This window comes from Paroedura picta, chromosome 5 (assembly GCF_049243985.1).
Source record: "Paroedura picta isolate Pp20150507F chromosome 5, Ppicta_v3.0, whole genome shotgun sequence".
In the NCBI taxonomy this organism is placed as follows: Eukaryota; Metazoa; Chordata; class Lepidosauria; order Squamata; family Gekkonidae; genus Paroedura; species Paroedura picta.
In genome coordinates this window covers 94,066,988-94,093,090 of record NC_135373.1, presented here as the reverse complement: position 1 = coordinate 94,093,090, position 26,103 = coordinate 94,066,988, and the positions used below count along the sequence as shown (strand labels likewise).

The 26,103-nt window shown below is 40.9% G+C and overlaps 1 protein-coding gene across 33 annotated transcripts in view; it reads right to left on the bottom strand.

Annotated features, from left to right (window-relative positions):
* The window catches only part of LOC143838184 (uncharacterized), a 229,256-nt gene that overhangs the window by 182,322 nt on the left and 20,831 nt on the right, over window positions 1-26,103 (bottom strand). For 30 of the 33 annotated variants that reach the window (XR_013231261.1, XR_013231263.1, XR_013231264.1 and 27 more), the window contains one exon: window positions 8,851-8,935. Coding sequence is in view for 5 of the 33 variants with exons in the window: in XM_077339126.1 (XP_077195241.1) it covers window positions 8,851-8,935 (85 nt within the window). In the remaining 28 variants the exon portion in view is untranslated. Of the gene's footprint in view, window positions 1-1,651; window positions 3,572-4,586; window positions 5,534-8,092; window positions 8,233-8,850; window positions 8,936-15,290; window positions 15,410-26,103 lie in introns of those variants that run through there. The other 3 variants (XR_013231274.1, XR_013231288.1, XM_077339125.1) reach the window with 3 other exon arrangements.

The window sequence follows — 26,103 nt, the reverse complement described above, 5'->3', positions numbered from 1 at the left end:
GAGTACTTTTGTTTTTTGGTAATTTATCACAAGCCGTTCCTCTTTACAGTGTGTAGTGAAGGCATGAAGTACTCTCCTCAGGCCCATGTGAATGGAATAAGATAATAGCACCAACCGCAAATGGTAACGCAGAGATAGTTATATTGGCAAGCACTGGAGAAAAGAAGCTTGGATTTCCTAGGTGTTGCACCATGGAGCTGATGTAAAAGTTAAAAAGTAGAGGGGCCAGAATGCAACCCTGTTTAACTCCTTGGTCCAATTGGATCTTATTGGAGTGGTGGCCTTGAGGACTGCATCTTAATTTTAGGAAATGTATTCTATCTGTTGAGAAGTTCTCAAGTTTTGCCCAAAGCCTATTCCTGGGGATACGATCAAATGCTGCTTCAAAGTCTACAAAAGCAGCATGAAGTGCACTATTAGGCTTAAAGCTATAGTTCTCCACAAGATAGTGCAAGATCAGGCACTAGTCTATGGTAGAGCAGCAAGCTCTGAAGCCTGCCTACTTGTCCATCTTATGTTTTTTTGGTCTAGCCAATCAATGGGTTTCCAGTATAGGCCTCTAAATTATAATTTACTAATGACTCTGAAGAGACTGGCTGGTTGATAATTGGCAGAATCTGACTTTTCTCCTATCTTATATACTGGAATAATAATCACAAGGTCAGAATTTATGACACCAATTTGGGAGGACTGGCAAATACTAGATAGAAACAGAGTTCAACAAGATCTGAACACAATGGGAAAATGGGCAAATGAGAACAAGATAAAATTTAATAAAGATAAGTGTAAAGTTCTGCATCTGTGTCAAAAAAATGAAAAGCATGCCTACTGGATGAGGGATACGCTTCTAGGTAACACTGTGTGTGAATGAGACCTTGGGGTACTTGTGGATTGTAAGCTAAACATAAGCAGGCAGTGTGATGCAGTGGTAAAAAAAGCAAATGCCATTTTGGGCTGTATCAACAGGGGCATCACATCAAAATCACAAGAGGTAATAGTCCCATTGTATACGGCACTGGTCAGACCACACCTGGAGCACTGTGGGCAGTTCTGGGGGCCTCACTTCAAGAAGGACGTAGATAATATTGAAAGGGTACAGAGGAGAGCAACGAAGATGATCTGGGACCAAGGGACCAAGCCCTATGAAGATAAGTTGAGGGACTTGGGAATGTTCAGCCTGGAGAAAAGGAGGTTGAGAGGGGACATGATAGCCCTCTTTAAGTATTTGAAAGGTTGTCACTTGGGGGAGGGCAGGATGCTGTTTCCGTTGGCTGCAGAGGAAAGGACGCACAGTAATGGATTTAAACTACAAGTACAATGATATAGGCTAGATTTTAGGGAAAAAAATTCACAGTCAGGCTAGTTCAGCAGTGGAATAGGCTGCTAAGGAGGTGGTGAGCTCCCCCTCACTGGCAGTCTTCCAGCAAAGGTTGGATACACACATTTCTTGGATGCCTTAGGATGCTTTGGGCTGAGCAGAGGGTTGGATTAGATGGTCTGTATGGCCCCTTCCAACTCTATGATTCTATGAGGATGTAGACTGACAGGTTGATATGAGAAATGAGTGCAGCAAGCTTTGAGGTCTACTAGTCCATATTTGATTCCCCAGGTATCATCTCTCCTCGATCAGGAGATACCTTTCCACACTGAAAGTGGTTTCCTTCCTTCCACCACAACTGCTTCTTATGCACATTGACAATTATTTTTATTTCTCTACCAGAGAATTAATGAAAATAAAGACTAAACTAAATAATGAACAAAAGGCTTGCATGATGATGAATGGGTAAATAAGCTGAAGTCACCCAATAAAGTAAGAAAAAATGGAAATATGAAAGTGGGAAAGTCAAAACACAATTAGGCAGCCATAAGCACCATATGTGATCATCAGATGTTTCCATTAAAAATGGATGGGAGTGATACTTCTAAATAAATCTCTCTCTTTCTCTTCCATGCTTACCGGGGAATCTTCCCATTCAATTCTCATTTAATTACTTTAACATTTATTTGTAAATGAAAAACAGAAGTATATAATGTCAATTCAAATTTCTTGATACAAAAACCTCTGAGTCCTTACAATGCACAATACAATGTACCCCAATTACCTTTCTTTCATATATGTGTGTATACACACACACACATACATACTGGCATACATATATATACATACATACATGCATATACACACATGTACATAGAGATAAAGAGATACTATAGTTTTAATGTATCTAATTCCTATAATAATGATTTCAGTGTAAAATATTTTACATATTTAACATCTTCATCTTAAACTAAGAATAATGCCTTGATATAGTCCTGCACAGTCCTAGAAAAGCCACTCTTAAGGGTCAACAGCTAGAATCAATTCTGGTAGCACCCAAGAGTCCAACAAGATTTTGGGATCTTAAGTTTTAAAGAGTAAAAGCTTCCTTCACCATATATCTTTGTATGTGATGAAGAGATTCCCAAAGTTTTGTTGATTTCTGAGGGGCTGTTAGATTTGAATCTAGCTATTGTACTGCAGACCAACATAGCTATCCCTTGAAACCATCTTAATGGTCAAGAGACCCTCAGAAGTCATGATGAATGCTCAGAAGCTTCAGCAAAATATTTCTTCGTGATAAAAGATACATGTTTCACTGTTGCAGCAGTAACTCCTAGATCAGTGTCACAGTGTTATTGGAAGCATCCCCAGCAGAATTCTGGATGTATAATTACAAAACCAAAGTACTGCTATATGCAACTAAGTATATAATATGGCTAGTTCGTATCTATTCCACAAAGAAACTATTATGCTTAGATTAGATACCATAACACTGACCTTCACCTTGCTTAGAAATTAGGTGAGTTTTTTAAATTGAATTAGATCCTGTGGAAAATGTCTGCTGTTGGAAGCAGGTTGCTGTTTCCTGATTCCCGAGATCAACTAAAGACCTCTTGACTCCCTAGTCATTATGCTCCTGGGTTCCCTTCTCCCCCCTGATGAAATTTTTCAGAAGGCATTTGTGCTGATGTAGAATTCCCAATCCCCCAAAGTAAATCCCTTCCCATCAGCAGAGTTTTACAACAGGATTCAAAGTTATTAAATTGCTAGCTTGAAAATTACATTCCTACTTTCTGTCTTGGAAAATCTTGCAAGATAACTTGTCTCGCAATTTATTACACGCTTTCAATCCTGCCCCTTCCTCATGGAGCATAAAGTGGATACATGGTTCCCTCTGCTTCTACAATCCATTGAGATAGATAATGACTGACTCAAAGTCACACAAGAAGTTTCAATGACAATTTGAACCTAACCAGCTCTCCAAGTACCATGCCACAGTTTCATACTGTCATTATTTTTAAAGCAATAATCAAAATGGACAGTACGTGCCTTCAAAACAGATTCTTTCATCGTGCCCTGTAAGCTAGCAAAAGCAAGTAACTTCTAAATTTTATTAATTTGTGAATTTCAAAACAAGGGAAAGCATATGCTTAGTGTTACACAAAAACGAAGATTTAGTGGATGAAGTTACATACTGAAGCACAGATTGTTAGGCTGGGCAAAGTGGTCTGTGATTGTCAGTTGATGGACCTGCAGTGCAAAAAAAGAGTTGATATAAACTAGCAACATGAATGTCTCCAACTCTTTGATAATTTAATGTGTTTTGATAAACAGCCTAACAGTTAACTCCTACTAATTCCCCACTTTCATCTTCATGGTTATGTAATATTGCTTTCAGCAGAGGAACAATTTATAAGTAAGGCACTAAGAGCCTGCTTGGTGTAGTGGTTGAGTGGCAGCTTCTCATCTGGAGAACTGAGTTCAATTCCCTGCTCCTCCACATGCAGCCAACTGAATGGTGTTGAGCCAGTCACAATCCTCTCAGAGCTCTCTCAGACTCACCTACCTCACAGTGTGTCTCTTGCCAGAAGAAAAAGGGTAGGCAATTGTAAGCTGCTTGAGACTCCTAAAAAACGGTAAAAAAAAAAAACAGCTCTTCTTTCTAAGTAAAAATATGCAAAGGTTCACAGAAAGGAGAGAGACATTTCACAGGCAGGTGCTCTGTCGTTCCCCTTCTGTTTTTACTCCTCTTACTCATCTCCTTGCCTTCCTGACCAATTCTATGCCTGGACTCACCTTAGCTCATGTTTTAGCCAACCTCAGCTCACCATTTCTTTCACTTTCCTGTTCAACCACAATGGGATCAGAAACACAGCGAAGAAAACAAAATCTTGGATTAGCAAAAGACAAAAACCTTTAGAGCTGGTTACTATATACAGAGAGAAGATTCATATGTTGTTTTGTTTCTTTTATTCTATACAGGACAATTTAATAGATACTTGAGCAAATGTGACATGTTGACATGTTGTAGTCAGAACTATTTTTCTGTAAAACCGTCTCCCACCGAGTGAAAACATTAATAGTTATGGTTAACGCCAAAAACTATGAATACTGTCACTGAGTTGGCGGAGGAGGGGGGAAAGGGAGAAAAGAAGCAATAATGGTCTTTGAAATGGCCAATATTGTTTTCGGACAAGGAAGAATGGCAGGTCCAATAATAAACTGTTGAAGAGAGACAGTGCTTTGATGATGAAGAACTTCAAGTAGTATGATTTCAAAGGATCAAAAGGTGGATTGTTTGAGAGTTCCTTTATAAGGCTGACCTTTATAACATCTTTCAAAAGGAGAATGTCTTCAAAAAACGTTCTTTGTGAAGATGTTAAGGATACTAAAGCAATAGCAGGTATTGTTACAGCTCCAATTTCATTTTGAAAGAACACATATTGTAAAATGAGCTGAAATCTGTAGGTCCAATCAAGGATAAATTAAATAAATGTACCAACTTGGTTACTTCTTCACTTTTTAATCTTTTTAAATTGGCTTTCTCATCATAAAGAACAGGAGAAATCTTCTTACAGTGCACCTGAGGAATTCATTCACCAAAGATTTTGGGATTTTTTTTTCATTTGAAGTTTAATAAGAGTTTTTCTTAAGAGAGAAAAGACTGGGTAAAGCAAGATTACAAATATAGATTTGTGGAGAAGGCAAAAAGAGAACATAAGGCATAGGCTGGAGGAACGGAAACAATTCAAAAGATAATACATGTTAATGTCCAAATCACTTCACAAATTTTGAGTTTTGCTCTTACATGCTGAATGATTTTCTTTTCTTTTTTAATTGCCAGGTCCAACACTGCTTTGGTCCACATTTCAGTGTGTGGCATAATTGCTTCTTTCCAATTTCAAAGAGTTACTCATTTAGTAACTGCCGAATCTTATATATCCAATCTTTGTCAGTTCAAGAGTCCAGGAATATTGAGTGTACCCAAGTTTTGAAGTAAGTAACTAAGTTCCAGTGAGTAATCTAGCATTAAATTAATCGATCTTCAACTATCCAAATGGGTTTGATAATCAGACGTCCAACTAGTTTTTGGCACATTACATCCCAAGTTCCTAATAGCCACATGTACATATGGATCAAATTTTGACACTAATTTTCTTAGGAACTTATATTTTTCTTAGGTAGCTTATAAACTCCTTGGACAGCAAGAGTCTAGGATGCAGGCATAGGGTTTTACAGGAAGAAAGCATGTATAGGAGAAAAAAACATAACTCTTTTGTGGAAGGAAATTGCCACAGCTTTATTAATTATAGATCCAAGAGCATTGGCACAGCATAGGGACAGATCCTAGCTTTGGCCTGCCTGCCACCTGATGAGACCTGCCTGCCACCTGATGACCTGCCTGCCACCTGATGAGACCAAACTCCCCAACCCACTTCCTGAGGAGCATGGAGTGGCAAGAACTGTGGTTACCACATGGGGAGGTACCACTGAGTGGTTACCCCTGCGACCTGATAGTGAGCCCACAGAGAGCCCCCAAACTGGGCTTACTACATAGTGAGTCTTCAATTGGGGGAGGTGGACATGCAGGCCTATTTGCCCCCAAAGGATCCAATCCAATGCCCAGACCTTCCCACCTGTGTCAAGATTCAACCTTTAAAATTGCAAACATACAATAAAATGAAAAGAAAAGAAAAGAAAAAAAGGAGGGTGGGATAGCAGAGAATGAGCCCAGCAATACTGCTTAAGTCCACCTGCCAGGCTCTGACATATCCCATGTACCAGACCCATGTCAAGCTCCTATTCTTAGCAGGCTGGCCAGTGTTAATAGTGAGACCCCTCCTCACTCTTGAGGGGCAGTTTATTGACAGCTAAAACAAACAAACTTCCACAAAACCTTCAAATACCACTTTGCAACATGCTGTCTAGCAGAAATGGTCTCTGGAAGAGATGGCCACTGAATGTAGGTACAAAAAGGCACACAATACGCTCTCAAATAGCCATTGTGTGAATGCTAACCAGATGCCAGGTTTCCAGGCTTTCCCTGGACTCTTTCAATTAGATGTCTAAGGATTGATTAACTGTTTGTTTTCTCTCCCCATGCAAAACTGAGAAAAATATCCTTGGGACAATAGGACCTCCGGTAAGGTGATAATAATTTTAACAATTCCCAATCTCTCCTCTGTCACACCTGTACAATTCCTTTAGCAATCACTAAAAGCATGCTCCACCATAGCAATTTTCCATGGAGGGGTTATCAGGTCACATTTATATCTCTGGTTCTACCTAGGTAGAACTATCACAGTTAATTGTTTTGATTCTTAGTAAAGAATCAAAGGATTCTGAGGTTCTACCCTTGACTTTGTACTTACTTTACACAGACCTAAAAAAGGCCTTCCAGTCTCTTTGTCAAACACAGAAATCACATCAAGCATATTGTTCCAAGGAAGCCTTTCTCAACTTTTTTTTACTGTTGAGAAACCACTGAAACATTCTTCAGGCTTCGAGAAACCCCATGTGGCACAATTGTGCAGAATATAGTTGAGGAACATAGCTGTGTATATGTACCTGAGGCCCTTCCCCTTTCCACCACCCCCAGGTCCATCATTGGCCATTTGGGGAGAGAGGTGGGTAAACATGACCACATATAATCATATCCTTATCCATTGTTGTTCCTCTATATATTTCTGAAACAGCCTAGGAGGTGGGACGTGTCCAGCAAGTTGGAATAGGGCCAATCAGGGTGCAGTCAGCTTTGTCCTTATTGGCCCTGCCCTTGCAGCTCCCGCCCTCTGGCCCTGGACTCTAGCCTCTTTGCTCTCAGACGCCTCAGTGCCTGGAGCCAGCTGCAGGTAAGGGGAGAAGGCCCTGGGCAAAGGATCTTGGTGGAGGGCTTGCTAACGAGGGCCTCCTGGCCTGTTGACTGCTCTGTCTCGGCCCTGCTAATGAGCTGCCCAGCCCCCACCCACCCCATTTGATTTGACTGTGAGCTGCGGCCCAAAGCCATCTTAAGCTGCTTGGCCAGGGGCCAGGGGAGGGGACCCTTTCAGGGCCCGTTCTTAGGAACGGGCTTTGAAGCTAGTCACCTAATAAATGTTTAACAAATTTTTAAAATATATAAAAAAATTAACTCCCACCCATTTGGGAAACACTTCCAGGGTCATCAAGAAATCCCAGGGCTTCACAAAACCCTCATTGGGAAAGCCTGTTCTAGGGGTTAGTGTGCCAGACCTTATCCTAAGGTTACAACTTCCTTTTTAAGCCAAACACCAGCACTCTTCTGTGTATGCCTTCTCTAGTATTTTTCGTACCCCACCCCCAAGTGTAAGCCTGTGTTAATCTTTCCTGTATATGTTCCTCTGCTATCCCACATACATTGCCTGCTCAGGCTCTTCTATTTTCCCAGGGTGCCTGGCATTTTGTTGGATTCTTGGACCTTCTCCTTCAAATTGTGATGGTAGCTATAATTCCCTCTACATCCTCACTTTATTCTCATTCAAGTCTGCTTTCCTCAGTTTAAATTCTTGTGGGTGTGTTACATTATTAGGTATGCAAGTTTTTAAGTTATCTCAAGTTTCTTCTTTCACTGATTTCAATCTGGCTAATTTGAGAACTTAGAAGTTCCCTTTTAAATAACTGTGATATACACTGGGGGAGAGACCATTATCAGCCTTCATGCTCGCTCATTTCCCATTCCAATATCTAATTTGGGTAATACCACTAGCAACCACCTTTAATGTGCCTGGCCATGCAGCCAGGAGCAACCATTACCTTCTACATCTTCTCCCAGGCTGGGTAGCAATTTCGGCCTATGATAAGTCATGACAAGTGTTCATGTAGAGCTCAACACCTTCGAGTAGGGATGCCAATTCTGGGTTGGGAAATACCTGGAGATGTGGGGGGGGTAGAATCTAGGGATAGGAGAGTTTGATGATGGGCAGGACTTCAACAAGCATAATGTCATACAATCCACCTTCAAAGCAACCATTTTCTCCAGGGAAAACTATCTTGGTCATTTGGAGATCTCCAGGTACCACCTGTAGGTTTGCAATTTTACCTTCCAGCCAAATATAGAATTAAGTTTTCTCTGTCTGTGCCCATAGAAGACATCACCAATGGTGATATGAACCTTAAGGCCTTCTTAAGCTATTGAGTATAAGATCCAACTCCTTACCACTTAGTGAGGAAAATATACCTTCTCAAAGGGTAGTGCATGACTCAAGAGTGTTTCAGAGGTGAAGGAAAGCTCAAACACACTAATTTTTATTCTCATTGTTTGAATAATTATTCCTTGCCTCTTTCAAAATACCACTAGATATAAAAAATTCACATGACCTACAGTACTTTTTTGACAGATTCGCAAGTTATAAAGGTAGGGAGATACTGAATTCTTCCCCCAAGAAGGAATTTTGTATTTATAGGGATACTTAAGATCCAAACTAGACATTAGAAGTGTGATACAAGTCAACACAGAGATGGTTGACCGCACTCTTAACACATAACAACATGTATATAGTGAGTTTACTCACCTAAAAAGCATTCCATTGTGCTCTGGAGCACTGCAAGGGGGAAGGAGAAGCTTCCAACTTCCATCTTGTAGTACCTTCACAAGACCTGGTACCAATAGAGAACAACACTTTATTAGAGCATAGGCATGGTTTTGTCTGGGACCTACTGGGCCATAAGTAGCCAAAACTAGAAACCAATATAACAAGAGAAAATTGAGACTAAAGCAAAGGCTTTTTTTCCTTGAGGGAGTATGTTAAAATAACTATACAATGCAAAGAGGGAATATTAACAAATTCACAGTTGTCCATGATATAACACCCACTGTGCTGTTTTCACCAGTGGTAATGGCCATGGAGGAGTGTTTGTGCTTTCTGCTAGCAAAAATGGCACTGCAGGGAAGTGGGAAGCCCCCCTCACCGTGTTCCAGGGAAAATGATGAAAACTGTATGGAGCAGTGGAATGCTTTTAAGGTGTGTAAATCCACTTTTGACAAGTTGGGTTGGACAACCATGTCCTGATTTGTGTGTAGTTTGGCTCTAAGCCTTTGACTGCCCAAACAGGAAATAGCTGCAGTCCTGCTTCAGAGCATTCTGTACAGAATTTCTCCGCCCCTCGCCTCTTGTACATCTGACAGACTAAACACCACATATGAATATACATATGAATCCAGGTGCATTTACAAGGGTTGAGGAATGGTATTCAAATAACAAGAGTTCAAAATGCGACATGAACTTGTCTTCTGATTCATTGTATGCTAGTATAATGATAAATTATTCATTGAATCATAACAACTAAAGACACATATTTCCCCCATAAGCAATACTAGCCAGGCTATTTCTCCATGACTGCCCTGTTGGAAGCAGTCTGTGAGGTTCTACCAGGGTCCGGTAACTACCTAGTCTTCTAAAGATGTCTTCCCATCTGCTTCTCCAGTATACAGTGACAGGATTGTTCCAGTAAAGCAAGGAAGGTAAGTACCAGTTCTACCCACTGAGAGAGAGTATGTATCTTAGAGATGAAAATATATTAAGACTTTCTGGGAGATGAGTATGATTCCCCAAAACTCAAGAACATTTACATGAACAAATTAAATTGAATTAGACTGTTGGTCCATCAGGGTCAGAATTGTCTGCTCAGACTGGTAGTGGCTCTCCATGGTCTCACAGGTTTTTCACATTACCTACTACCTGATCAACTGGAGATGCCAAGAATTGAACCTGAGACCTTCTGCATACAAAGGAGATGCTCTACCTCTGAGTCATAGCCCATATCCTAAACATCTGTGTGATGATGATATCATTTGAACATATAATCTTCTGATCTCGAGCCAGATATGCTGTCATTGCACTGCAGTGTCCAGAAAAAACAAGGATTAAAATCTGTTCTTAACTCTGCACAAACCAGATTTCAGTGGCTTAGCCAGTTCTCCCCTAACTGCATTGTGTGAGAAAATTTCTTCACACAGAATAATTAGGAGGTAATTCACACCATTATCAACCCTATCACATACTGCAAAGCTTTACAGATACTTTATTTCTTCATTAGAGGATGAGCAGACCAATAGCACCATTAGGGATTCTGTTCATTATAGATGCCATATGTCTCCATCTAGTAAATGCATTCTTAATAGACAGCTCCTGTTGAGAAAAATCTGTACAGTATTTTTGGATATTGTGTCCTGAAACAAACAACAACAAACCAATCACTGTGCCTAGATTTGTTTTGAATTTTTTCTCATACATGCATTCTTGGATTTTGATTATATATAAAATGTCACTCAGAACTTCATTTTCTCAGGGAACTCAAAGCAGCACACACAGGGTTCCCATGAGGTTTCTCATCCAGCCACAAATACCTATTTCACTTGAGCGAAGTTGCTGTATCAGACATCTTCAGACCAGACACTGGGACCTGATGTCTTGGGACAGAATAAGGATTGGAGAAGAAACTGAGATCTCTTCAGCAGATTTCCCTACTGGTTAGGGCAAGCTAAATTTAACATTTAAATACTATCTAGCTCATCTTTTGGGAGTTTCAGTGTTGTCCATCAACTCTTCACTTAAACTCTGATCTGGATCAGAGTACACTAAAATACACAATGATTGGCTTATCAATTCAAAGGTATGATAACCTCCTTTCGAAGACTGACATATCTATTCTTCATTAGAGCTTTCAGACATCTCTAGCAGCAGGCAAGACATTTTTACCACAGTGAAATCTGAATTATCCAAAAGCATTGCCTTCATATTCATTTTTGCAGCCTTATAAAGCAAATGCAACAAACCAAAAAGCCTAGTGTCTGCAGCTCTGTCTGCAGCTAGTTCAGTGATGACATTTGTGTGTGTATAGACATGCTTATGAGAGATTACTTTATACACAGCATATATATAAATAATAACACTGCATTTCCCAACATGTCTCTTATTATAACCCATGAGCTTAATTGTTTTAAAAGTGTAGTGACAGTCATCCCACTGAAATACCACTGTAGCTAAAAAATTAAAATCACACGTGTGACTTGTTTGATGATTTAGAGAATAAAAGATTAGATGTGTCTAATCCAAATGCTAAAGTCTAAATGTTCGTGATGTTGTGACGTGATAGAACAGCCCCCTGTCATTATAGATATACCAAATTACAGGGGATCTCCAGCTAACTCTTCTCTATGTATCCTCCATGTTTGGTGAGGATTGGATTTACAGGATTCAAGTTACAAATTCCCAAAGAAGGTGCCTCCATGGTTCATTATTTCCAAGGGGGGGGACAGCAAACAAGTGAGGGTAATAGAGGCCCAAGAGAACAGAATCAAAGTCCCTGAGAATCTCTGCAGTAGAAACTGAAGTGGGGGAACATTTTTTTCAAGCCCAGCAAAACCAATAAAACCTGCACAGAAGAACCAGTGCCATTGTGGCAGTGTAAACCAAAGCCAGGAAAGTGCCTTGGGGGGAAATGCCGGGCACAGGTTCAAAAGTGTATAGAATAGACCCCCTGCAAGCTACACAGAGCAAAAATACAGGGAACATCACCCTGCTGCCCACTCCTCTACACTATTTTCAAGTTGGGAGTGGATTACATTCCTGGGATCCCAGTCACAGACACACATATCCTTCCAAAAATCCATAGGACAGGTGCACAGTTGACAGAAGTACCTCAGTTTGGTCACCTTAGCAAGAAAGAATTGGTTCCATTTCAGAGCTGGAAATTATTTATATTCTTTATATTGTCTAGAGCAGTGGTCCCCAATCCCCAGTCCACAGACTGGTACCGGTCCATTGATCAGTCGGTACTAGGCCACGGCTCCTCCTCGGCTGCTGCCTCAGGGGCTGCCCTGTCACTCTGCCGCCGGCTCACCTTTGGTGTTCTCTGGTGGCCGCCATGGCTAGGGCTCCCCCTCAGCATGACACTGCACAGCTATTGCTGGCAGCGCCCCCCAGCGGGGGGCGGGAAGTCAAGGGCACCAGTGGGAAAACAAGCAGAGCAGGGGCTCAGGCGGCAGTGGCGACGTCCCTCAGCAAAAGACTACCCCCCCCCCGGGCCTCAGTAAAATTGTCAAGCATTGACTGGTCCCCAGTGATAAAAAGGTTGGTCTAGAGCCTTTGCTGTTGAAAAAAACTCTGGTGAAAAGAGGGAATAGCAGAACCTTGTCCAGCATTGTTAGGCAGATATATCTGTGCAGCATTACTTATTGGAAATATTTTTCTCTGATTAATTTATTCTTGGTTATTTTCACTGCAAATCAAGATATCAAAATTTAAACAGGAAATAAACAACACTTCTTTTATTACTAATGCTTTATTGAACAAGCAGATATTGGCCATGCATGGATCATTGGTTCATTTCTGTTAGATATGGTGAGAGACAGGCTTTCTTCTTCTGAGTTTAATATGAGTTTCAGTACTTACACTGGCTTTTTCAGTGGTTTAACATTACACCAGCATCAGGCCAGGACACAGACTAGGGGGATTAGGATACTAAATAAGCCCCACTCCACTCCTGCCCTCCAATGTTATCCATTTCTGGTCCGTACACCATGGGTTCATTGGTTCCAGATTTACACTGGCATGGTATCAGGTGAGATCTGCAGTATATTTCTATTACACCATTGTAAGGCTTGGTTGCTATACTAAGATGCTTACCAACTACACTATGAATTGGACTGGTAGACATATTGCTATTTTTCCCCTACCAACATCTGAAATAACGGATGTTTCAAACAAAAAACATGGGATTCTCTCTTTAAGCATCACAAAAATAAAATACTCCAAAGGATAAATGGGCTTTTCCTGCAGCTATCTAGCAGATCAAAGAAAATTGTGTCATTTTGCAAGCGGAAAAAAAAAATAGTTCCATACTTCAGGAATACTGCTGACAAGGTTTTATTGCCCAACATCTATGATAAAATTCAGCTTGAAGTCTCCTTACATATAAACATTACTTTTCTTCTCCTGGAGTTCTGTGAAAAGCAATCATGGTATTACTGTCAACCATGGTAAAAGTAATCTAACAAATATCCTCTGTGCTTACCTTTTTATTAGTGTTTCAGCAGCAGTGCTATATACTACAGTTATGGTTGAGGTGGCCATTCCATTCTAAGCTCCTATTTTCAGAGGCTTACCATTTTCTTTTATAAATTACATTTTGCACTGAAATCTGTTGTGCCTGGTCATCCTAACAATGATTTGAGTGTTTCCCGGGGGGGGGGGGTCTCTTTTCGGTTATCTGAAAAAGACGGATTTGTGTAGGGTTCTATTTATATTTGAATACTTTTTTCCCCCGGTGCACTTTGGTGAATCCAGAACACAATTTCTGTTTATCTGCTTCATATGATGTCAGTGTCAGGAACACACCTTTGAGAAATTAGCAAAGAAGTAAAAGCTCATACATTCATAATTCCTAAAGTTTCACAAATGATACTTTCTCAATTAAAATATCAAATTTATCCAAATGTCAGTAAAGATGGTCTTTCACATTCTTTTTAAAAATAGTGCACATACTTAACACTTTTCTGATTACATTACATTTTATGGTATCTACCTTTTTATTCAAGGAAAAGATGCAACTTAAATGCAATAATTCTACTTGAAAACTAAAGAAGGGAAACATGCCTTAAGCACTGAAATGCTTCACACAGTGCAATTTCCTTGTTCCTTAAGGAAACCAAAAACAATGAAATAATTTTGGCTTCATTATACCTGTCAAGACAGATCAATGTTACTGTAGTTTATGCAGTCTCCAAGCAAAAATGTTGTAACATCCAATATTAAAGAGGATGCAAAGAATTATTTTGTTAAAGCAGCACTACTGCAAAGTGTCACAGCAAATTAAGACCAAGGCCATGTGCCAACACACTGTACAAAGTTAGAATATTCAAAAGATAGAGCATGAATTCCAAACCCTTTCCTTTTTCAGCACAGAGCAAAAATAGTACAAGTCAAAGCTTCAAACATACCGGATTTTTGTTTCCATTCTTGTAAAATATACCACATATAAAATAGATTGCATACAAGACACCCACATAATCACAGAAATGTTATGTGTGAAAGTCTGTTCAAACCAGAATTAGTAGCCGCCCACTTAGAGGGCACTATGAAACATGTGCATTTGTATTAAAACATTGCAGAACATCTCTTTCCGTGGGAAGTGATCATGAAACTGTGTTAAAGAGCAGAGTTGTAGTATAGAATGTTAGTAAAAAGCTTCCCCAAGCTTCACAGCTGGTATTATTCTTGCAATACGTTTTGGCAGAACAAATTATATGTAACACTGCAAAGCATATATTTTGTTTCACATTGGCCTTACATATCAAATGACATATACAACTCTTTGAGATTTGTTTGTATTCAAATAGAAAGAAAGAAATTGTGTTGTCATTCTTACAAATAGGCAACATGCAGTAAACAAGTCTACAGAATACTGAAGTAAGCCTTTATTATCTGGAATACAAAATATCCAAAGTGACTGTCTAGTTCAGCCTTTCTCCTTCCTATAGCATTGTGCTTTTTTGCACCTTGACAAATCAGTTAGGAGGGACAATGATGCATCACTGTAGTCAGTGAGGTGTTGATTAACAACTTATTAACAAGCAAGAACACCATTAGCAGCAGGTCTCCCTATTGGGTTTTTTGTGTGATTATTGAGTCACCTTCCAGATTCTACGCTCATCTGATATAAACCTTGATAGAATATTTTATGAATAATGGGTATGATACAGTTGAATTAAAACATCTAAAATTAATTCTTATTGTATTTCTTCATGTATCATTAGGAGACAGCAACAAGGCCACTGTGTGACTATAGAATGGCACACAGCAAAACATTTATCTAACAGAGTTTGTAGGTATGGATCTGAGCTCAAAATCTTTGTCTAGGTATACTCCTAGGTATTTAGTTGGGATTACTTCACATCCGGTATTTAATTGTATCTCCTTTACTTTCTTACCTGGGCTGAATCTGCACTTACTTTGTTTATTCCATTGTGGATCCTGCTGAATCCAGATCGGTTTGAAATTGGGTCTTCCCCTCCCCCCTCCCTATTGAAACAGAAGAGTTCTGCACGTGATTAGGGAAGCTCAGAAGAGGATGGGGGAGCCAAACACAGCAGGAGCCACTTTCTTTTTTTGAACAAGGGGGGGGGAGGATTGGAGACAGCAAAGGAGGGAGAAAAAAAACAAGAGGCAAATCTTTACTGAGAGAAGTTTAGGCTTCTGGAGCTTAGAATCATAGAATCATAGAATCATAGAGTTGGAAGGGGCCATACAGGCCATCTAGTCCAACCCCCTGCTCAACGCAGGATTAGCCCTAAGCATCCTAAAGCATCCAAGAAAAGTGTGTATCCAACCTTTGCTTGAAGACTTCCAGTGAGCTCACCACCTCCTTAGGCAGCCTATTCCACTGCTGAACTACTCTGACTGTGAAAAACTTTTTCCTGATATCTAGCCTATATCGTTGTACTTGAAGTTTAAACCCATTACTGCGTGTCCTCTCCTCTGCAGCCAGCAGAAACAGCATCCTGCCCTCCTCCAAGTGACAACCTTTCAAATACTTAAAGAGGGCTATCATGTCCCCTCTCAACCTCCTTTTCTCCAGGCTGAACATTCCCAAGTCCCTCAACCTATCTTCATAGGGCTTGGTCCCTTGGCCCCAGATCATCTTCGTCGCTCTCCTCTGTACCCTTTCAATTTTATCTACGTCCTTCTTGAAGTGAGGCCTCCAGAACTGCACACAGTACTCCAGGTGTGGTCTGACCAGTGCCGTATACAATGGGACTATTACCTCTTGTGATTTTGATGTGATGCCTCTGTTGATACAGCCCAAAATGGCATTTGCCTTTTTTACTGCTGCATCACACTGCCTGCTCATGTTTAGTTTACAATCCACAAGTACCCCAAGGTCTCGTTCACACACAGTGCTACCTAGAAGCGTATCCCCCATCCAGTAGGCATGCTTTTCATTTTTCTGACCCAGATGCAGAACTTTACACTTATCTTTATTAAATTGCATCTTGTTCTCATTTGCCCATTTTTCCATTGTGTTCAGATCTCGTTGAACTCTGTCTCTATCTTCCGGAGTATTTGCCAGTCCTCCCAATTTGGTGTCATCTGCAAACTTGATGAGTAGTCCCTCAACCCCCTCATCTAGATCATTAATAAATATGTTAAAAAGTACCGGGCCGAGCACCGATCCCTGAGGTACCCCGGTACTCACCTCTCTCCAGTCTGATGAAACACCATTGACAACAACTCTTTGAGTGCGGTTCTCTAACCAATTCCCTATCCACCTAACTATCTGAAAATCCAGATTGCAGTCCTTCAACTTATCCATCAGAACATCATGGGGAACCTTGTCAAAAGCTTTACTAAAATCCAAGTAAATGACATCAACCGAATTTCCCCGATCCAGCAAACCTGTTACTTGGTCAAAAAAGGAAACTAGGTTGGTCTGGCAGGACCTGTTGGAGACAAATCCATGCTGACTTCCTTGGATCACCAAATTGTCCTCCAGATGTTTGCAGATCACTCCCTTTAATATCTGCTCCATTATCTTCCCCACAACAGAGGTCAGACTCACTGGTCTGTAGTTTCCTGGGTCATCCTTCCTCCCTTTTTTGAAGATCGGAATAACGTTTGCTCTTTTCCAGTCCTCCGGGACATCTCCAGTCCTTAAAGAGGTTCCGAAGATGATGGACAAGGGCTGTGCAAGTTCTCTGGAAAGTTCTTTGAGTACTCTTGGGTGCATTTCATCTGGACCAGGGGATTTGAACTCATCCAGTGCAGCTAAATGCCTCTCGACAACCTCTCTATCCATGTTAACCTGCCACCCAGACACTATCCTTTGGCTACAGCCAACTCTAGATGTGCCTAAACACTTTGACCTGTGGGAAAAAACTGATGTAAAATAGGCACTAAGCCTTTCTGCTTTCTCTGCATCTTTCGTTAGAGTTTGTCCATCTGCACCCAACAGTGGGCCTATTGCCTCCTTGACTTTACGTTTGCTCCTCACATAACTGAAAAATATTTTCTTGTTACAGTGGGCTTCCCTGGCCAATCTTAGCTCACTCTCAGCTTCTGCTGAGAAAAGTTAGGGCTTCCCCCTTTAAGCCTGGAAACCAGGAACTGATGCCCTGGCCAATCTCTGCCACAGAGTTCAGGAACAAATTCAAAACAGGCAGAGCTCTGCATGCTTTCTCATGCCTTCTCAATCCAATTCTTCAAATATTGAGGATTATATCCACTCTAGGATATTGCAGGATAAATGTAGGGTCACTCCGGATCAATCATGCTTGTTGCAGAGGGAAAATTTAAATTGGACAAAATCAAAATGGAAATCACATTCAGTGGAGATGGCAGGAACTGAATCGACCTGGGATTGGAATAAAAGCTCTGTGCAGACTACACCCTTGTGCTTTATGATTTTTGATTATTTTTGTCTTCTTATTTATTTTGCATCTAGAAACTGTGTCAAACTCATTCAGACAATTTAAAAGTTTTGGCATGAATGTTTCCTGGAAAGCCAGTTTGGTGTAGTGGTTAGGAGTGCGGACTTCTAATCTGGCATGCCAAGTTCGATTCTGCGCTCCCCCACATGCAACCAGCTGGGTGACCTTGGGCTCGCCACAACGCTGATAAAACTGTTCTGACTGGGCAGTGATATCAGGGCTCTCTCAGCCTCACCCACCCCACAGGGTGTCTGTTGTGGGGAGAGGAATGGGAAGGCGACTGTAAGCCGCTTTGAGCCTCCTTTGGGTAGGGAAAAGCGGCATATAAGAACCAACTCTTCTTCTTCTTTCAGGATTTACCATCATCAAAACTACATCATCAGCATAGCTGCGTATTTTATATTCTTGATCATCAAATTGTAAGCCAGGAATATCAGGATCTATCCTCATTTTTATGGCTATTACCGCCAAATCCAGAGTAAAATAACAATGGCGAAAGAGGGCAGCCTTGTCTTGTTCCCTTAGCTATTACAATCTTTCCCTGGAAGACCATGCTGTTTACTATGACTTGGACTTCTTGAGAAGAATAAAAATTTTGTATCCATTTGACAGAATTGTTTTCACAATCAGTCTGTTGTAAAACACACGTAAGAAAGTCCCAACAAACATTGTCAAAAGCTTTCTCAGCATCCAAAAAACAGAAAGCAGTATCTTTTGCCGATCTTTTTACTAAGTCCATCGCAATCAGGTCCTTGTGTATCACATTCGGCATACACCTTTTAAACATTCTTGCCAATATTGTTGCAAAAATCCTATAGTCCATATTTAAGAGAAAGAGATGGGCATATATGATTGTGGAAGAGATGGGTCTGATTCCTCCTTATGTATCAATTATATGTATGCCTGATTCCAAGAATTTGGATAATTTGCTTTCGTCTGGTCCAATAAATCATTCATTATCTGTTGTAGAGGAATTGTAAGTATATGGATTAGTTGCTTACAATATTCAGATGTTAGTCCACCTTATCCAGGTGTCTTATTCCTAATCAGTGATTTAATAGTATCGTTGACCTTTTGATTTGTAGTCCTTTGATTCAAAATGTCTTGATGTGCTTCAGTAAATTTTGGAAGTTTCATCTTTGCCATAAAATCCTGTATTATATGTTTTTCAATATGTAGGTTTTTTTATAATTCTCTATAAGTCTACAAAACATTTTTGATATCTTGCTCTGTCCAGCATGTCCCTTCTTTATTTTTCATCATCATTATGCTCTTTCTTTCTGATTCTTTTCTCAATCTATGCACCAGCTACCTTCCAAGTTTGTCTGCAAACTCAAAGTTCTTTTGTTTCAAGAAACTTAACTTCTTCCTCATTTCTTCTATTTGTAATAGATCTCTTTCCAGATGAGCTTCTTTTATCTTCTTTAAAAGTGTCTTTAAAAGTGTTTGTTGATGTTGAATTTCAAGTTTTTGTAGTTTTTCCAAGATATTTGCCATTTTTTCTCTTGCCTTTTTTCAGGGTGGTGCTATATCTCATTAATTTGGCTCTAGTATATGCTTTACTTCAGTATGGTTAATCTGAAAAAAAATCTTTAATATCCTCTTGACAACGTTTTAGCATTTCAAAACCTCCAATAACATTTCATTAACCCTCCACCTTCTTATTCCCACTCTTTGTTGACACTAAATGTGGAGGCTAAGATCTCTATCGATTTGCTAGTGGATAATATCCCCTTGGTAATCCAACATTGATCAGTCCGGGAGTAGGACTGATGTTGTGGCAAATATAAAGTGTATTGTCTCTTTTCTTTGTTTTAGGTTCACCAAAAATCTACGTGACAGTCTCTGGAAATATTCTAAATTAATCTTTAGTAATTTAGATGCCTGCTTCCCCCCCCCCCCGACTTGTCTAAGAGAGGATCTGGGACCGCATTGAAATCATTTAATAAAACTATGTCACTAGTTCTGGCCAAGACATGGAAATCCCCAGAAATATCAACTATTGAGTTATGGCTGGATAACGTTACTGACCTATTGAAAATGGTGAAGCTTACACTATAGTCAACAAAAAGCTAATTGAAGAATTTCAGGAGCAATGGAACTATTACTTGGATTACCTTGCCAAATGAAGAGCTAAGAAGATAATAGGAACTGAGGGAGGACAAGCAATGGGGTTATAATGTATTTAGATGCTGTTTTTTTCTCTTTCTTTTATGTATATTTGTATTTCTTAAAATAAAAATATTGGAATAAAAAACAAAAGACGTTGTGATACCAAATTAAGATAAGACATGTAGATATCCAAAAGCTCTTCTTTATGTGCAGGTATTATCTTTAAATTAAAAAAAATATCAGTAACTCTCTATACCACATATTATAAGAAAATATACCATGTAGTCTACATCACAAAAATATATGTTATTTAATGTCCATAGCTCTGTTTTGCAGAATTCTATCAACAATGGATTTTTTAGTGTAGTTTTTCAACAAAGCAAACAACATCTTCTCATTTCTGTAATGTCTCCAATAATCTATTGGACTGAATTGGTGGTGGGGAATCATGCAGCATTTAATTTTACATTTTCTATTTATGTCAGACTCAATTTACGTTGATAGGAAGCGAGACATTCACATGTGAATATACTAACTCTTATTTATCTGAATGCCCTAGAAAAATCCAATGTATTTGACAGCCTAAAGACAATGAATTTAGAAAACAATGTTCAGTTCATAAAGGGAAGGTCATTTTTGACATCAGCAGAGAGTTTTATGGCCGCGTGCGGTTGCCATCCTTTCCCACCACTTCAAACAGAGCAGGGAACCAAGGAGGCATTTCTGTTCAAGGAAGTGGCACCAGGAAGAATGGTGAACATGCCTTCCCCAACGTCATGGCTGTTTTTTTGTAGTTCAGCTACATTCACAGTATCATATTTATTAATATTTTACTTATTAAAACATTTACACCCTTTATTTTCTTATGGTTCAAGGAGGTTTAAATTCAGCCTAAAATCAAAGGTAGAGTAAAAAAAAACCCAAATCTCTGCCCACCTAAAAGATGCCTGCCCTTCCACGCTTTCCATTCAAAGCCCTGGCAAATAATTAGGCCTTGCAGTGTTCCCTTAAGCTCTCACCTCTTCAGGGAGCCCATTCCACAATGTCAGCCACAATGGAAAGGCCCTGCTGAGCTTCGGCTGATACCAGACAGGCCACCCCGAGGGCCAACAAATGGCTGCCTGATGGCTGTAGTTGGCACACAAGGACATAAGTAAAGACATATGAGGTTAGAACGGGAAATCTTGTTCATATTCCTAATCTGTTTTTTACTTTAGTTGTCATATCAAACTTTCTCAACCAGATGATGCAGTAAAAGTGCTACACTCAATATGCCAGCAAATTTGGAAAACTCAACAGTGGCCACAGGATTGGAAAAAGTCCGTTTACATTCCAATCCCAAAGAAGGGCAATGCCAAAGAATGTTCAAACTACTGCACCATTGCACTCATTTCTCATGCTAGCAAAGTTATGCTCAAAATACTATAAGCTAGGCTCTAGCAATATTTGGACCAAGAACTTCCAGAAGTACAGGCAGGATTTCGAAGAGGCAGAGGAACTAGAGATCAAATTGCCAACATACACTGGATAGTGGAGAAAGCTAGGACTGAAATCATCAAGAGAAGGTGGTGTCTGTGAAGATAGAAGTGAGCAAGGTATCACAGCCTGCCACGAAGATTACAAAGGAGAGTGAGATGGGACTGCAGCCAGGAGTTGCAGAGAGAATAGTTATGCAGGATGATCATAGAATCACAGAGTTGGAAGGGGCCATACAGGACTTCTAGTCCAACCCCCTGCTCAATGCATGATCAGCCCAAACCATCCTAAAGCATCCAAGAAAAGTGTGTATCCAACCTTTGCTTGAAGACTGCCAGTGAGGGGGAGCTCACCACCCCAAATGACAACCCTCCTCCAAATGACAACCTTTCAAATACTTAAAGAGGGCTATCATGTCCCCTCTCAACCTCCTTTTCTCCAGGCTGAACATTCCCAAGTCCCTCAACCTATCTTCATAGGGCTTGGTCCCTTGGTCCCAGATCATCTTTGTCGCTCTCCTCTGTACCCTTTCAATTTTATCTACGTCCTTCTTGAAGTGAGGCCTCCAGAACTGCACACAGTACTCCAGGTGTGGTCTGACCAGTGCCGTATACAATGGGACTATTACCTCTTGTGATTTTGATGTGATGCCTCTGTTGATACAGCCCAAAATGGCATTTGCCTTTTTTACCGCTGCATCACACTGCCTGCTTATGTTTACTTTACAATCCACAAGTACCCGAAGGTCTCGTTCACACACAGTGTTACCTAGAAGCGTATCCCCCATCCAGTAGGTATGCTTTTCATTTTTCTTACCCAGATGCAGAACTTTACACATCTTTATTAAATTGCATCTTGTTCTCATTTGCCCATTTTTTCATTGTGTTCAGATCTCGTTCAACTCTGTCTCTATCTTCTGGAGTATTTGCCAGTCCTCCCAATTTGGTGTCATCTGCAAACTTGATGAGTAGTCCCTCCACCCCCTCATCTAGATCATTAATAAATATGTTAAAAAGTACCGGACCGAGCACCGAGCCCTGAGGTACCCCCCGCTACTCACCTCCCTCCAGTCTGATGAAACACCATTGACAACAACTCTTTGAGTGCGGTTCTCTAACCAATTCCCTATCCACCTAACTATCTGAAAATCCAGATTGCAGTCCTTCAATTTATCCATCAGAACATCACGGGGAACCTTATCAAAAGCTTTACTAAAATCCAAGTAAATGACATCAACGGAATTTTCATGATCCAGCAAACCTGTTACTTGGTCAAAAAAAGGAAACCAGGTTGGTCTGTCAGGACCTGTTGGAGACAAATCCATGCTGACTTCCTTGGATCACCAAATTGTCCTCCAGATGTTTGCAGATCGCTCACTTTAATATCTGCTCCATTATCTTACCCACAACAGAGGTCAGACTCACTGGTCTGTAGTTTCCCGGGTCATCCTTCCTCCCTTTTTTAAAGATTGGAATAACGTTTGCTCTCTTCCAGTCCTCCGGGACATCTCCAGTCCTTAAAGAGGTCCCGAAGATGATGGACAAGGGTTGTGCAAGTTCTCCAGAAAGTTCTTTGAGCACTCTCGGTGCATTTCATCCAGCCCAGGGGATTTGAACTCATCCAGTGCAGCTAAATGCCTTTTGACAACTTCTCTGTCCATGTCAACCTGCCACCCAGACACTATCTCTTGGCTGCTGCTATCTCTAGATGTGCCTAAACCCTTTGACCTGTGGGAAAAACAGATGTAAAATAGGCGCTGAGCCTTTCTACTTTCTCTGCATCCTCTGTTAGAGTTTGTCCATCCACACCCAACAGTGGGCCTATTGACTCCTTTACTTTACGTTTGCTCCTCACATAACTGAAAAATATTTTCTTGTTACAGTGGGCTTCCCTGGCCAACTCTTGTTACAGTGGGCTTCCCTGATCTTGGATGACTGAGAAGCCATGTGAAGGGAACATGGGCAGTGGCTGGAACTGTCAGTCATGCCAGCTTGAATACTAGCAGTGGTCAAAATTTCAAGCCAAGCTGGTGCTTAAAATATTCTAATAGTTTGGACAAAGGGACTTTTTAGAGTCTGTGAAACCAAAACTGTTCACAATTATTTAATAGTCTTTGTGTGCCAGTTATGCAACAATGCCAACCAGGATTTGTAGACTATAGATAGACATGAAAGATATCTCTGGAGAGCTTTGTTTTTAATGTGTCCAGTTATGAAGCGATTCCTTACTAACATTTATTCATTTTAAGTAATTAGCGGTAAATAAAAGTAGAGATGCTGGAAAGTATTAGAACAGAACAACCTTGAAATGTTTCAAATTTAAAAATCACAGTTCAGTAAATTATTTGCTATTGCAAAATAGTGCCTATGGCTTTGGCAAGCGGACTAATAGAAACCTGCTGAAATATTTACAAAGATACGAGACATTTGGTAACAGTTCAGAATTATTCCGAAGAGTGTAGTTCTCCATGATAGTTTGTTTAGCTATTCAGCAGACAGGCTGGATCCTTTCACAAGTGTGTGGCATCTAAGACCAGCCGAGTTCATAAAATTAAACACAACATTGTAGTGACTGCCTTTTACTGTTTTTATACAACATAAAATGTCAATTAAATGGATCATAAGGAGCCAAAGCAGAATTGGAATTAGCACTATGCATCCATTCAGTAGAACTGGGCAGCAATGAAAGAATTTCAGCAATTAGCAATCTGCTTTTACTAATAAATCCATCAAATATTGTAATGTAGTGTATATTACTGAACCCTCAGATTTGGCAATCCTGGAGATTCCCCACCACCCACAATATTTTCAAGTTTTCAATATTGAAGAGAGTGTGAGAGAACATTCTTGTTAGAGAGCAGACGTCATAACAATAATTATTTTCATTCCATAGACATTCAGAGAGATTTCTAAAGAATCACAATCACTGCCATTCTGTATACTCATTCTCCTACTTCTCAAATTATCAGGGGTGGGATTCAGGTTGCTAACTCCAGCATGGAAAATTCCTGAAGATTTAGGGGCAGAACCTGGGGAGTGTAAAGAGCTCAGCTGGTGTGTGATTCCATGGAGTCTACCCTCTAAAGCAGTGGTTCTCAACCTTGGGGTCAGGACCCGATTTAGGGCTGCCTGGCCCCTTCCCTGGGGTTGCCAGGTTGCCTGCTGCCATGGCGTGTGGTGGGCGGTGGAGGCAGGTGGTTGTGGTTGTGGTTGAGGCGGGCAGAGGCGGCAGCCAATGGAGGTGGGCAGAGGCGGCGAAGCCATGGCAATGGCTACCACTACAGCACATTGATTGTGGTGTTCATGCATGTGCACGACACCCGCACACACACATTTCCAGCACCCCACTGGCTCCTTCTGCAGCTGCCCAGCCTGCCTGGAGGGTCACGCCAGGTCCTGCCAATGAATGCGCCAAAGCGGTGAGCCAAAGGAGCAATTTGCGTGCTCAAGACTGGCCTGGAGCGGGACATCGAGCCCTCACCCCCCTCCAGTCATCTCCCATATGGGGTTCCCAATGGCCATGTCTGGGGGGGGGGGCCGTGGAAGCACCTCTGCAGTGCTAAACTGGCAGTTCCTCTGGATGGGTCCCTGCTGGGCTTTGGCACCAAAGTTGGGGTTGCAGCAAAGAAAAGGTTGAGAACCGCTGCTCTGAATCTACCATTTCCTCCAGGGGAACTGATCTTTGTACTCTGGAGAACACTTGTAATTCCAGAAGAACTCTATATCCCATCTGGAAGATGGCAACTCACCAGTGTGAGGACCCCACCCCCTCCTCCAGCTGAGGCCCCCTCAGATAGAAGGGTCCCTCTCCTATTTTGGACTTAGTTGTATTAGGTATTCCCTTCTACAGCCTAAGTGCCAAGGGGAGCTGAAACTTGGGAAGTCTCATAAGAGCACCTGGGTACAGCCATGCCATGGGAAAATGAAATGCAATCTCCCCCAGTTCAGTGGAATATTGTTCTCAATAACAATAAGACTTTTCAACATGGGAGATCACCTACTGTCCTGACATACCCCAAAGGTGTCTGCCCTGCCCAACAAAGTTGCTATTTCATAACCAACTCCCGGTTCCTCTTTTTCCCTTTTTTATTCAGCCAACTCAGGTCATTAATTGGCTCAATATAAACTAAAAAGGTATGTTTTTGCCACCAAATTCTGACAACAATTAATTTTAAACCAACCAAAGTATGCACACAAAATACCCAGAATAAAACTTTGTTGATCTGAAAAGTGCCACTAAACTCACATTTTGTTATTTTAACTGCACATTGAGTTTCAAATTTTTCTTATTTATCTAATCCAAAGCCAGGATGGTCAAACCCCCGCCTACTCTGGGAATCTTCTTCCATAAAAGAAGAACCTAGCAAATTGTCTCTCAGACATAGGGTCCAGAACTCTGGTTTCCTTCTGAGAAACTCTGCTAAACTCTGCAGGCTTTTTCGCCCTTTTTCCTCCTTAGCTCTGCTCCTTGGACTTCCACTGCATCTCTCTCTAGACCTAGAGTCCAGGATTTAAGGTTGTATTTACCTTTTCTAGAACATCCCAGTTTCTTCCGTCCTCTTAAGAGTATGCTGTCTTCATGGCCCATTCTGTACGGGGGGAAATAGCGCACATTCGGGGTGGAATGGCGGCAACTAAAATCACCGATAACACATGGTGCCAGCTGCAACCGGCTGCAGATTCGGTGCATGCCGCCGAAAAAGCCGCATTAGCAAAACGCGGAAGAAAGCGCAGCTTCCAGGTGAGCGGGG